The 14985-nt window shown below is 35.2% G+C and overlaps 1 protein-coding gene across 2 annotated transcripts in view; it reads left to right on the forward strand.

Annotated features, from left to right (window-relative positions):
- Nucleotides 1-14985, forward strand: part of LOC136037302 (autophagy-related protein 16-1-like) — a 226882-nt gene that overhangs the window by 42587 nt on the left and 169310 nt on the right. For both annotated transcript variants that reach the window (XM_065719949.1, XM_065719950.1), the window contains one exon: nt 10309-10451. In XM_065719949.1, coding sequence (XP_065576021.1) covers nt 10309-10451 — 143 coding nt within the window. The remainder of the gene's footprint in view (nt 1-10308; nt 10452-14985) is intronic.

A 14985-nucleotide genomic window follows, 5' to 3' on the forward strand; every position in this document is an offset into this window, starting at 1 on the left:
CGTTTAAGAGCCGTCCACAAGCTAAATTGATTACCTTTGTTTTTTTATTTATTTTAGATTTTTTTTAGTACTAGAGGCACTTGTGTTGTTGCGTTTAGTGTGTGGGAGAGGGGGTCCTCCGAGAGTCCTTCCAAGAAACCACCCTGAATCGATTGAAGAATAGTAGCGATTTTTTTTTCATTTTATCTCCGCTTCCTCCACCTACAAAAATTTATAAGAACAGGATTTATTTTGTCAAATGTTTTTTTTTTTAAATGAGTTTCGAAGTTCGTTAACACAAGCTAAATTGATTATCTTTGTTTTGAATTTTTTTTTGATTTTTTTTTTTTTGATTATTTTATAGTACTCGAGTTACTTGTGTTGTGACGTTTTAGTGTTGTGACTTGTCTTACATTTTGATGTTTTTGCTTCAGTAAGGAATCTCCCTAAAAAGAAGGTTTGAAAATTCGAAAGTAAAAAAGTATTTTGGCCATTCGATGTTAAACGGCCTTTAAAAATAAATTGACCTAGAAGCAAAAATGTGCAGTCTTATCAAAAAATGGTTATTTGTACTTTTATCACTTTTCTCCCTGGTTGGTTTTTTAGAACTAATCGATTTCAGAAATAAGAACATAAGTAAAATCGAACGGTATACTCAAGAATACTTTTAGCCCAATATGAAAGAAACTAGCAAATTAATGAGCCTTTTTATTGAAGATCAGTTGGGTTATATTTTAAAATGTAAATACAACGAGTTTAGGTGACTAAGCGTTTCTATAAAATCAAATTTCTAGTTGGGTGTATCCGACGGGCCCTAATTCTTTTTGGTAGTTTTAATAATATAATTTATTTCTCGCAATAGCTAAGATAGCTTTTATTTCACCGTTGTACACATTATAGATGGTGTCATGTTAGTATTTTCCTATTTGCTGCCCTCCACCTTGTGGAGTTGGAATTACTCCTTTTTTCTCGTTTCCCATTCGGCTCCCTTTCTTTTTAGTATAGTCAGTAAGGGGACCGTCTTGACTTCAAATTACTATTTTCTTAGAAGCAAACTTTTACTCAATTTTACTAATCTCAGTTTTTCGACCAGTGGATAATCCTTTATAAGCCTAGTATTACTATTATTACTATAAATCAGTTCATAAACAATTAACTGTTATCAATTTATAGCAAAAATAGCTATAATAGCAATAATAATAATAGCTATATAAATAATAAATAAGGTATAAAAATAATAAATATAAGCTAATATAAGCTATATAAATATAATATAAATAAGCTATATATTATGCTATATAAGCTATATATTATATATATAAATATATATAAGCTATATAAGCTATAATAAATAATAGCTATATAAATAATAAATAAGCAATAATACAATAATAACTATAAATAGCAATTTATAGCAGAAATAGCTATAAGTCAGGTAGTAGCCAAAATTTCGGTTTGGAAGTCTTAGGCTACTTGTTATGGAAACACTCTAGAACATTGATTGCCGGCCAGTATCGCTTTTTTGAACTTCCGAACACGATTGTTTCCAAACTATTGTTCCGAACGAACGGAAACACGATTGTTTCCGAACACGAGGAATGTATTTAAAGCTGTTTGAACCTCTTACCTCTCTCAAATATATTTTCTTGGACCCTCTTTAAAAATTTTTGAGCTAATTTATCAAATAATAAATAATGACCTACAATTGAGAAAATGTATGTTCTTGCGTTCGATTTTAGATTCAGATTTTATATTTTTAGAAATAATAACATCTTAAAAACGTCCTAGTATTTTTAAAACGTCCAATAATTCCAAAATTAGTCTAGTTTAATTATTCCTCTTTTAAACAATTTTGTCTGATTCCTTCCAATAATAGGAAAGGAGAAGCATGAGGACTTTGGTGATATTCTTGAGAAGAAATGAGGTGCTTGAAAACGAAAGGTGAAAAAGAACCGATGTTTTAGCTCTCAAGTGAGGTTAAAAGACATTGTCTGGTAGTTTCACAACGACAACCAAAGACAAACGAGCTACTTTTGTTGGGCACACCGCGCCCAGAAGTTTGGTAGTTACGGGTGGTCATAATGTCAGTGTGTCAAAAAGTTTGGTCGATTCTGAAGAATGTTCAGCGTCTCTAGTCTATGTCTTTCCTTGGTTCTTATTGATGCGATTATTTTTTAGCGCAAAACGGCTCACGGATAGCAGATGCAGGAAAATCGCAAAAAAGTTTGAACAGAGCGGTTAACTGCAGCCGTTGCGGCAAAAATTCTATGATTAAAAAGCAAATGCGTAGGAACAGGCTAAACCAAGGTCTAGAAGCCAAGAAAAATCTTCACAGGGCTAACCTAGATTATCCTCTCCTGGTTATACTACTACTACGACTAAGAACTCACCGCAGCACCAAGCCACCTGAGCCTGATACATCTGCGCACGCTTCTCCTCTATCCCAATCTATTCAAAGTTTCCCTCTGTACACCCTGCTAGCAAGTTCCTATTTCCTTCAAATATTTTCTTTATGACAGCCTCCCACCCCAACCACCGACGACCTGCTTTCCGTTTAGCCCTTGACGGCTAGCCGAATAGGACAATCTCCGGCAATCTGTCATCCTTCATCTGCAGAACGTATTCAGGCCATCTCAGTCTTTCTCTCATTATAGCCCTAGAAAGCAGAATTGAACCGCACTTTTCGCACAGCCTAGTGTTTGAAATACAGTCATTCAGCCGTGTACCCAGGACAACCCGTTGAGAATTTTTCTGGAAAACATCTGCAGATCTTCATCTACTTTTTGGAGCGCTCATTCTTCAGAACTATGTTTGACCACTGTCATCACTGTAGCTTCCTATATTCTAATCTTGGTTTGCAGAATTATCTTCCGATTCTTCCAAATTTTTTTTTAACTATAAAAAACACCTTGAGCCTGGGCTATTCTACTTTGGCTTGCTATGCATACTCAAAAATATAATTCGTATCTTGCATGTTCTTTTCCCTGGAAATATCCCCCCAGGTGCTGAGGATTAAAATCTTGGACTTGAAGGAAATGACCCTCATGTTGTTTGTCAAATAAACTTCTAATAAACATTATTAGAAAACATGTTCGAAAATTTCTGATAAACGTTATTAGAATAGTTATTAGAAAACATGTTGGAAAACTTCTAATAACCGTTATTAGAATAGCGTCATTAGAAAACATGATGGAAAACTTCTAATAGACGTTATTAGAGTAACGTTATTAGAAAACATGTTGGAAAGCTTCTAATAAATGTTACTAGAATAACGGTATTAGAAAAAAATGCTGATAAAATTCTGATAAAGATTGTTACTTTCTCAGTTATTTGCAATTTATGGTTCTTAAAACCTTTCAATTCGGAATAACGGACACGATTTTCAACGGCTCAGTAGAAATATTTCAACCCAGCCGTTGAACTGTTGCGACGGACAAGCTTGCTGCAAAAAACGGAGAAAATGCGTTGGTTCACGTAGAAACGGCCGTTTTTGTGTAAAATCGTACTCATTCCGTAAATCTCATTCCGGGAAACTCGACTAAAACTCGAAAAAATCGGGGACAGCTAAACACTCTCCATATTCTACTTTTCTACTAATCAGAGTCGTTCTAGCCAAATTATTAGCACGCTAGGTTTGAAGCCCTTTGTCTATGAGGACAGGGATTTAAATCCTTGTGTCTCTGGTTATTTAGTTTGGAACGTGGATCAGTGGCGTGACTCGGTAAGCCCAGCTAGAGTCAATTCAGCTTTAAATCTGTTCTTGGAGAAATCTGGGGAAGGTAAACAGGAAGGATGTGTGATAGTACGCGATGGCTGGCTCCCAAACCCTCATTACACTTCCTGGCTGAAGGGCTATGAAATGGAGATTAGCACCGCCAGTTTGGACTTTTGAGTCTTTTGCCGTATCCTTTAACTTTTTTTTAGCCTACTAAGTAACATGCTTCTAAGTTTCTCTAACAAATTATAATTTGATAGAAATTAATGCCTGAAAAAGTTCGCTTTTTATGTAGATTTCTAATATATAACACATTAAGTTCAAAGTTACTCATTAATAGCTACCTGCCTGAAACAATTTACCTGATTTTAGTAAAAGGGGGTAAACACCCTCAAGAAGGCAATTGACCTTAATCAAAATCACACCATTAGATTCAGAACATCAGAGAACCCTATTTTAGAGATTGCAATTTGTTTAGAAAATGATAAATTTTGCATATTAGTAGTGATGATGTATGCAATACAGGGGGGGGGGGCATCCATATTTGGGCACTAAAGATTGCCTATACTAAACTACAGAATTGACCTACATACAAGACCAGCTGCCCAGACAGGTATCCGACGCTTTTGGGTGAATGACCCACATATTCCTCTCAGGACATGATTAGCAAATATTCGATCTTAACTGAATAAAAGCAATGTCTAGTTATTATTATACTTGATATTCAGGTCATAACAATTATATGAATAAACTTTTTGTCTTTTGAAAATATTGCTTAGTATTTGATTTGCATAAAGTTGTAATTAATTAAGTCGTATATATTTTAAGTAATGATACGTCAGCCCTTGGTCATCCATATACCAACCCCCAAGGGGGCCCTCAATACGCCTCCCCCAACTTTTTGCCTCCCCCAAAAAAGTACGAAAAAATAACGGAAAATGAAAACAAATTTAAAAATTAAAATACACCAAAAAATAAAAACAAATTTTGAAAAGTATTGATTAGCATTGGGGTATGCATAAAGTCGAAATTATTAAAGTCGTATGCATTTTAAGCGATAATACGATAGTCGTATGAGGTGAATGATAGAATAAAGTGTATTGAAAAGTATGGCTTAGCACCGGGGTATGTATAAAGTTTAAATTAATAAATTTGTACGTATTTTAAGCGATGATTCGACAGCTCTATTCAGGAAATGATATAATAAAGCCTATTGAAAATTATTGCTTAGTATTAGGGTGTGTATAAATTCGAAATTAATGAAGTTTTATATATTTTAAGCAATGATACGACAGCCTTATGAGGGAAATGATATAATAAAGCCTTTTGAAAATATTGCATGGTAGTCAGGTATGCATAAAATCGAAATTAATTCGTACATATTTTAAGCAATGATACGACAGTCCTATGAGGGAAATTATATAATAAAGCCTTTTAAAAAGTATTGCTTAGTATAGGGGTATGCATAAAGTCGAAATTAATAAAGTCATCTATATATTTTAAGCGATGGTACGACAGCCCTGTGAGGGTGAAAAGTATTTTTTAGTATTGGGTTATACATAAAGACAAAATTAATAAAGTGTTATAAATTTTAAGCGATGATACGACAGCCCTATGGGGGAAATGATTGGACTGGTGAACGTGTTTATATATATATATATATATATATATATATATATATATATATATATATATATATATATATATATATATATATATATATATATATATATATATATATATATATATATATATATATATATATATATGTGGCTGCCCCAGTGATACTCTATGGCTGGTCATCGACCCTACCTAGTTTATTGTATGTTTTCAATCAGTATGAAAGGAAAATATTTATATATATACATACACTCCTTGAAAGCTTGATCTGAATGCCCTTGGCCTTCTGACACCCATGGCCAAGCATGCCTCCTTCGCGATAATAAATCCTATATGTAAACATTGAGTGAGTTACATTAAGAAAAAAAAAGATAATTGCATGCCCCTGATTCAACGTAGGTAAATTTCACCAGTCAAGAAAGGGGTCAAGGAGTCAAGGAGCTGTCACCTCCCCCCACCTTGTTAATAGCTATTTGCTGGAAGCACAAGATCTGTGCCCGCCTTTACTGATTTTGTCCTCTGTAAACCTTTCCTTGATTGATATGCTTGACATCCTAAACCTTAGGCGAACTTTTCAACATATTACCGAAAATTTTGGAATCCTTAGAGTGGAAATCAAAAAATTGGCTTGAATTCAGTTTAACTGGAAAGCAGATTCCTCTGCCCCTTCCATTACGCTAGGATCTAGCTCTGTTCAACCTTTATATCACCTTATATATCTAGGTCTGCTCACCTGCTCACAGAGGCGCCATTTGGACCAAATCTTGGGGTGGGCATGAACTCCATCTTGCCCCCCCGACTCACTTCGTGTCGCGTAATCATCTAGGAAATGGGCGTTTGACAGAACTCGAGAATTTTATGATGTATCCTACCCACTTTCAAAGTTTACAATGATTAATAGCAAATAACATAATTACCCCAAGGGTCGTCAAGTAATTACGCTCTTTGGTTAATAGGCGTGCAGTAATTCCAAATCAATTGGACAGAATGGATTATGTTGGACATAATGGATTATTATGGCCGGCAAAGGGCCCTTTGTGGCGGAAGCTTAGGCCCCCCTGGAAAATCTGGGGTGGGCATTTGCCCTCCCCTGACCCCCCAAATGGCGCCTCTGTCTGCTCATTGCTTCTTATATGCGACCCACCCGAAAACTTCTTGAACAAATCAGACGTAGAATCTCAGCAGCTTACGCTTCCATTGTATCTTGTCAACTCAGATTCAACCAACCTCTTCTAGCAAGTCTATATAATGCTGTTGCATTTCCCCATATTCGCTACACTGCACCCTTCTGGAAACTCCTAACTAAAACCTACATGAGTAAAATCCGTTCCATGTTTTTTGCTTAGCCAAGTATCTGCTTTATCTGCCTCCGGGGTATGGAAATTCACTCACTATCGCGAAATTTCAGGTTGCCGACCCATTGGTTACCGTTGCCATTATAGCGAAACGTAATAGAAAAATATAGTGACGGATAGCGAAAATGATTGATCCCATATTCTTAAGCAGTAATTTGTTTTTATTTTTCCTATGCTGTTTTAAAGTGCGTTTAATTGTGACGGGTTTTTCAATATTTTTAAATAATAATAATAATAATAAACTCTTGTAAGATTTTTAAACGTTATTGTTATGCAGCATATATAGTATGGCACCGTTTTTGGATTTTTTTTTCTCGCACATATATTATGTAAATTGTACTCGTTCGCTTATAAGTCTTTTTTTTTTCTTTATTCTGGTTTCTTTCGTATATTTGCTTGTCTTGTATTTTGCGAAGTATTTAATTATTGTCTTTAGTGGTATATTATTTTCTTTTCTTTTACTTCTCCGTTTTCTTGCTTTTGTATGACGGGTTTTCAAATAAACAACTAAATAACTTACAGTTCTTGCCCAAAAGGCTGTGGGGGAGTAGGGTACTGTCTCTACTAGCATAGCTATTGGACCTTTCAAATACGCTATTTAAAATTACTCTATAAAATTTTTTATATGATGTCTTTGGGGGAAAAGGTGCGGGAGAGGGTCTGGTTCATCTCCATTCGCTGGTTACTCTTATTTTCTTCGAAAATTTGACTTTTGAACTATGCTAAACAAAATGGCTATCGGATATCTTTGAAAAAAGGTGCATCGGAGGGGGGCTGGTTGCCTTCTAAATGCTTTTGACTCTTAATTAAATAAAAACAAGTTTTTTCAACTAAAAGTAAAGAGCAACACTAAAATTTACAACGAACAGGAATTAACACGTATATGAGGGGGTTCACCCCCTCGTCAATACTTCGTTCTTTGCGCAAAAGTTCAAATTTTGTTCCTATTCTTAAATAATGACCCCTGAATCACAAAGGCTGTTTAATTAGAATAAATAGCTGTTTTGAAAGTACTAAAAAAATTTAAAGTAAAGACCGAGGTATTGACGAGGGGGCAAATCTCTCATATACATAATAATTTATGTTTGTTGTAATGTTGCTTCTTACTTTGAGTTGAAAAAACTTGTTTTTCTTATTTAATTTCTGATCGTTTTTTAATTATGCTGGGATATCCTGCGCCCTCTTCATGGAATAATATGAAAAAAACTTCGTTTTCTTAAAGAGTTAAAGAGGCTGCGTCCCAAAGTCGAACCTTAAAACGTACAGGAATTAGGAGAGGCAGTTGGGGGGCTGCCGCCCCCCCAAACCCCCCGCTTTTAAAGACTCTTTTGTACAGGTTTTTTGTTGTGGGGGGACTTCATTGTTACTAATTACTAGTTTCGGCACAATGGTTCTCCTGTTCTCTTGTGTTTAACATTTTGCAAAGTTACTCCATTATTCATTCATTTCAATTTTTTGTTAATTAAAAGAGGGCCTTTCCGAAGCCAAGAGCGGGGGTTTAGGGGGGCGGCAGCCCCCCACAACAAAAAACCTGTACAAAATAGTCTTTAAAAGCGGGGGGTTTGGGGGGCGGCAGCCCCCCAACTGCCTCTCCTAATTCCTGTACGTTTTAAGGTTCGACTTTGGGACGCAGCCTCTTTAACTCTTTAAGGAAACGAAGTTTTTTTCATATTATTTCTGTACGTTTTTCTACAATCCATGGTGGATGTAATTTAATAATTCCTGTACTCCTCGTACAGGAATTAGGAGAGGAAGTTGGGTGGCTGCCGCCCCCAACCCCCCCCCGCTTTTAAATCATTGTATAAAATAGAAAAAAATAGATAGAATGACCGAAATGTTTCTTTTGCTCATAAGAAGCTAATATTCTGTTATCTCTCAAATGATAGGCAGTCCAGGTGTTATCAAAATTATACACTTTTATTTTGATCGCTACGTCCAAAAGCCTATAATAAAGAATTTATTCTAAAAATGCCTTCTCATATAGGAAACATCTTTAGGTAATTATAGTAAATTATATATTATTTATCTTATTTAGCAACTATTTATATAAAATAAGTAAATATCCACGGTTCATTAAATCATTGTATAAAATAGAAAAAAATAGATAGAATGACCGAAATGTTTTTTTTGCTCATAAGAAGCTAATATTCTGTTATCTCTCAAATGATAAGCTGTCCAGGTGTTATCAAAATTATACACTTTTATTTTGATCTTGTGAAAAAAAACCGCCCGTAAGGGACTTGAACCATTGACCCGAGGATTAAAAGTCCCATGCTCTACCGGCTGAGCTAACCACTTACATGTGTGTAAATATAACTTTTAAATAAATTTTAAAAATTTCAAATTAACATGGGCTCTTATGGAGAAATGGGTTAATTAAGTAGCTAATGCGTGGTTTCTGGAAAACAGGGAAGGAGTTATCGGATCGAGCTGAAATTTCGCGGATAAGCTCTTGGGCCGTAGGGGACCTTAACTTGTGAATTTCAGCCCACAACGTTAAAGGGGTGGGATGGAGTTGGGGGGTCGAAACTTTCTGGGGGTTAAGATTTTCCTACGAAACTTTCAAGGAAAATTACTCGGAGAATTCCGCATCGAATGAGTCTTCGTACACCCAGATCCGATGTCGGTTGTGACCTGTAGGCGTCGAGGAAAAAAAAGAATATGAAGATTAAGTGGCTATGCGTGGTTTCTGGAAAACAGGGAAGGAGTTATCGGATCGAGCTGAAATTTCGCGGATAAGCTCCTGGGCCCTAGGGGACCTTAACTTGTGAATTTCAGCCCGATCGGACAACGTTAAAGGGGGGCTCGGATTGGTGGGTCGAAACTTTCGGCCAGATTTTCCCCATGAAGGAAAAGTCGGAGGGGGATGAAATTTGGCAGGTTTCTTAGTTGAAGCTCGGGCTACGAAATGCATCCCTCCCCATCCCTCTGCGACCACTGGAACCGAAGATCGCTTAACATTGTCGTGGTTCGCCTCTTTATAGAGGCACGAGTGTGCCTCCTTGAAATTCTCTTCCCCCATAAAAATTCTTCCATGGAAAGATCCTCCCACGTAACCTCTGGCGAAAAATTTAAATTCCACGTCTTTCCAGATTGGAGCTTGAAACATCTACAGTAGGGTTATCTGATGAATCTGATAGTTGTGATTTTTCTCTGATGGTGTGATTTCATTCTATGACTCTTAGGGGGTGTTTCCCCTTTTTTCAAAAATAAGACAAATTCTTCTCAGCTTAGTAACTTTTGGTGGGGAAGATTAAACGATGGGGGAAAATTTCGGTTGCTATCGAGCCGCGTCGCTCCTTACTTAGGCTACTGTTCGTTACCACGAACTGTTCGAAAAGGGAACCAGAATTTTAAATTCCAAATCGAATGAGCTCCTTCCGAAGTTTCTGCGACAACTTCAATACGAGGTGCCTTGGTAAAAAAAAAAAAAAAAATAAATAACAATTTGCGCTAACTTCGCTCTTTACTTAGCCAGCGCTATTGTGCCGCCTATTATCTGAAACAGAAACCAACTTAGTATTTGTCAATATGAAGACGTTTGTTTTATCGGATGAACTTGAAATCCGGCTCCTGAAGTTAAATTTGACTCCTTCTAGAACCTAGCCTGAGACTTATTATTCATTTTTCGTTCATTAGGGGCTTTTGAATGCAAGTATACTTTGACTGGAAGCAATGCAAGTGTGATGAGTATTGATTTTGACTCAACTGGTACTTTGTTAATCGCGGGATCCAATGATTACGCCTGTCGTGTTTGGACTGTCGATGATGGTAGACTTAGGGTAAGTAAACTTTAATATATACCACCTGTGTGTAGTGTCACAGTTACTTTGTTCATATCAGACTATAGTTTTAAAAAGAAGGGAAAGTAGCGCATACTCTCTTGTGAGCGAAACCTACTGACTCCAATTGTTTATTGAGGAATTCAAATACTCCCTTCAGATACCTGACGTAAGGGATGCACACTGAGCAGAAGCCAGCCTCCCCGAAATATCTTAAGGTAAAATTCTAGTTAATTGATTTCTTGCTATATCAGAAAGGGTTTAGGCTAGGAAAATGAAACTTTCAGGATGAATCTACAGACTAAAAGTATGTCCCGGGAAGGTATTTTGAAGCAACTACCTCCACTAATTCTCCCTCTAGATGGCAGTGACCTTTGATGACCTTTAAAAATATGTGTGTTATTAAAGTGAAACCTTGCAAAATAGATTTTCTGCTTAATTGAAGTACAACAAAATTGTTTTCAGCTTCATAACTTTACTCAATTCCATTTTATAAGGTTTCAAAAATATGCAAATACATTTCCTAAATTTTGAAAAAAAAATTCATATGGCTCAAAATTCTACTCAAATAACAGGAATTGCATTTTCAGAACTAAAGGCAGAGAAAAAGCAACTAGTCACTGAAAATTAAGGTAAAATGTTGTTTTGTCAAAATTTCAATAGGCATACACCTGTCATGTAGGCAAATTTCGGGGCCCTCTAGAGGGAGAAGGAGTGGAGGTGGGTACTTTAAAATACCTTCCCGGGACATACTTTAGTCTGTAGACCCATCCCTGAAACTTTCATTTTCCTAACCTAAACCCTTTCCGAGATAGCAAGAAGTCAATTAACTAGAATTATACCATATCTTAATTTTTTCAATTTTCTCGGAATATCTTGTTGAAGTTGCAAAATTGCTTCATCATCCCCCCCCCCCCCTGGGAAAAAAGGTCTATATACTTATTTGTTTGTTGTAGAAACACCATGCGATTATTTTCGGGGATGGAGATTAGTGATTGGCTGAGAGTTACCGACTTAGCCAATTATATAGATGGAGTTTACTCGACTTGTGTTCTGTTATAGATTGATCAGTTTGTCTTGCTGATGATGAGATGTTAGTGAATCTTGAGTATGATGAGTTCGTATCTGAGCTTTTCAACTCCAAATAGAACGAGGCTCAACTTATGTCAGAGCAGAGAACTGCGAAAGGCAAAAATACGCAGATATTTATTTTCCAATTTTATTTCTCTTAAAGATATTTCCCAGCTATGACTTGGAGTATAGACGTAATCCACCAGTTTTTGGAGTTAATATAAGCACAAGCTATATGAAACCTTATACGAACAGTAGCTAGGAAATGTATATAGAATTATTTGGATGGAAGGTGATTAACACAGAAGAAGTAAATAAGTTCATTGACAAGTTCGGATTTATGAAAATATTCTGCAAGATGTTTTGACAAAATCAGATGAAGATCTTGTTTCCATTTCGTTGACCTGCTTTTATCAGTACAAAAAAGGTAAATAAAACAAATTTGAAAAAAATCTAAAAAGACATAAAAGTACTGAACAGTGTAAGTCTCCTTAAGCTATTATTTATGGTCAATCCCACATCCTGGGACTTGATAGGTTCAATTAATGACATTTCTCCAAAAATAATTTAAAATATACATTTGTCCATGATTTTATAGAGTTGTTTCAAATTTAATGCGTATGATTGGAATTTACGAAAAATTTAAATTGACCGATATTAATTAGGGGATGTAGAATCCTGGGATAGATCCTGGGATGTAGAATGGCTTGGTAAATGGGTTTGGTTACCTCCTTCTGGAATACTGTAATTTTTACGGATTTCCCTTTAAAACCAAGAATTTGTGCGCTTTTTCGAAAAATAAGAACGTGGAATAATTTGTCAGCACGTGACTTAACTGCATTGATTTGTCAAAAAGTTATGTCTCACATACACAGTTAATCTAGTGTCATAAGAAAATCTGTATCTTTTATATTTACAGATTTATAAGAAAAACCTCCCTGAAAATAATGAACTCAAATTCCAATTTCTTAATTTAATTATTAGATTATAATTTTACTGTGTAAAATCAAGTTGTAACTGAATTACCCATTTTTGCATTTTTTTAAAGCTTAAATTTAAAAAAAGATAAAATCATTTACATAATTTGTCAACTCTCATTTTGCGCACACCGATTTGTCACGTTCGATATAAGATAAATAAATTATTTTTCTTAAAAAAAAAAAAAAATGTAACCTTGATCTTCATAATATCAGTACTGAACTATAATAAGATGTAATTAACAAATAAAGTGCTTTGTCAAAACTCTATTTAGCATACATCTTCTAATAAGACTATTCATTTCTGCACACTATTGATTCATTGTTGTATTTTAAACCTTTTGTTTTCTTTTTTTCACTTGTTTTAATAGCGTCTGCTTTATCCATTGTTACATTATTTAGCCGATTGAGCTTTCTTCAGTTTAATGCTCTGTTTCGCTTTTTACGCTTTTGGTGTCAGTGAATGTTTCTCTGGCCCATGGAATGTCATTCTAAAAATAGCACTGTAAGGAAAAGTAGCTTATTTTGCCAATTAATTTATTGGCCAAAAGTTAGATTATTTTGCCAATTCAGGTTTCTTAAGTTTAATGCTCTGTTTCACTTTTTACCCTTTGGTGTCAGTGAATGTTTCTCTGACCCATGGAATGTCATTCTAAGAATAGTACTATAAGGTAAAGTAGCTTATTTTGCCAATTAATTTATTGGCCAAAAGTTAGATTATTTTGCCAATTCAGGTTTCTTAAGTTTAATGCTGTTTGGCTTCTTACGCGTTGGTGTCAGTGAATATTTCTCAGGCTCGTGGAATTCCATTCTAAGAATAGCACTGTAAGGTTTAGTAGCTTATTTTGCCAATTAATTAATTGGCCAAAAGTTATATTATTTTGCCAATTAAGCTTTCTTCAGTTTAATGCTGTTTGGCTTCTTACGTGCTGGTGTTAGTCAATGTTTCTCAGGCCCATGGAATTCCATTCTAAGAATAGCACTGCAATGTAAAGTAGTTTATTTCGCCAATTAATTAATTGGCCAAAAGCTATATTATTTTGCCAATTAAGCTTTCTTCAGTTTAATGCTGTTTGGCCTCTTACGTTTTGTTGTCATTGAATGCTCTCTTACCTATTGCAAAATAATAATAAATCAATGCCATAATATTGCATGAATATCATTAAACTGCCATAAAAATTCCATTCTAGAAATAACTTTTAAGTTAGGCTGGCTCATATTCAGTTCAAAGCAAGTTTGACTGTTCGGATTTCGATCATTCTTAAAGAATCGTTATTTATAAAAGGAATATTTAGTTTAGTTCTCAAAATAAATATTTATATTACTTTTTTTCAATTTGAGATCACCCTGATCGAGAGGGTGCTGTTACCCGCTCACCATCCTCATCATCCTACTTATTACAGCCAGTTAGGTGTTGGTGCTTTACTGAAAACATCACATTTTTGGGGGATATGAAAAAGCTTCTTTTTTCTGGAAATCGATTAAACAATAGTTCGATAACTCTTCGGCATGTGGAATACCATACTATGAATAATGCTGTAAGTTAAGATAGCAATGTGCAATGTAAGTTCAGCTGCGGTTAAGACGACCGCGGTCAGATTGATGTCAAATGCTCAAAATTTCATCTATTTTGCATTTGAGATAAGGGAATATAACATATTCTGTAGAAATGTAGGCCTTTCCTTATCTTGAAAATAAAACCACGTATAGGAAAGCGAATTAAACCAGGTGATTCATTGCATTTGAAAGGTGATCTATGGCATTCGATCAGAGGAAATACAACAAATTCTGAAGAAATGGGAATTTCTAATTATGTTGAGAAGGATTAAATAAAAAAAAGTTTTTTTAACTGCAAGTAAGGAGCAACATTAAAACTTAAAATGAACAGAAACTATTCCGTATTAAAAGGGGTTGACCCCTCCTCAATGCCCCGCTCTTTACGCTGAATTTTTTTATTGTTTTAAGAAGTAGAGTTGTGAGAAAGAGTCAAACGTTGTGACTCTTTCGTGTGACCCTGAACTGAGAATTGTGAAAAATAAAGCCAAATTGCGGCTGCGGATATGGATTAATAATGGTCGACCACTGGTGCCCAATATATGGGCACTCTTAATACTTAACTGGGCTAAGTGGCCAAATTGGGCACTCTTTATACAATTCTAAAAAGCGGCCATTTTTCCTAGCGTTTTTGTGGTAAATCAATACTTGATTTTTTAAATATTCAACACCAGTTTTTCCGATTATGAAAGGTTCTTAAAAGGTCTCAGCTTCCAATGTGACTGTGATTTTTAGTTCACTTCTTGCTAAGAATACTGATTAAACCAATTTTTTGTAAACCAATCCTAAAATGAAATTTTTTTGCCTCATTTATTCATATAATTATTATGAAACCAATATGGAATTATTAAGAAACCAATATGGTCATGTGATCCTGAACTGAGAATCGTGAAAAATAAAGCCAAATTGCGCCTGCGGATATGGATTAATAA

Source organism: Artemia franciscana, chromosome 16 (assembly GCF_032884065.1).
Source record: "Artemia franciscana chromosome 16, ASM3288406v1, whole genome shotgun sequence".
NCBI lineage: Eukaryota > Metazoa > Arthropoda > Branchiopoda > Anostraca > Artemiidae > Artemia > Artemia franciscana.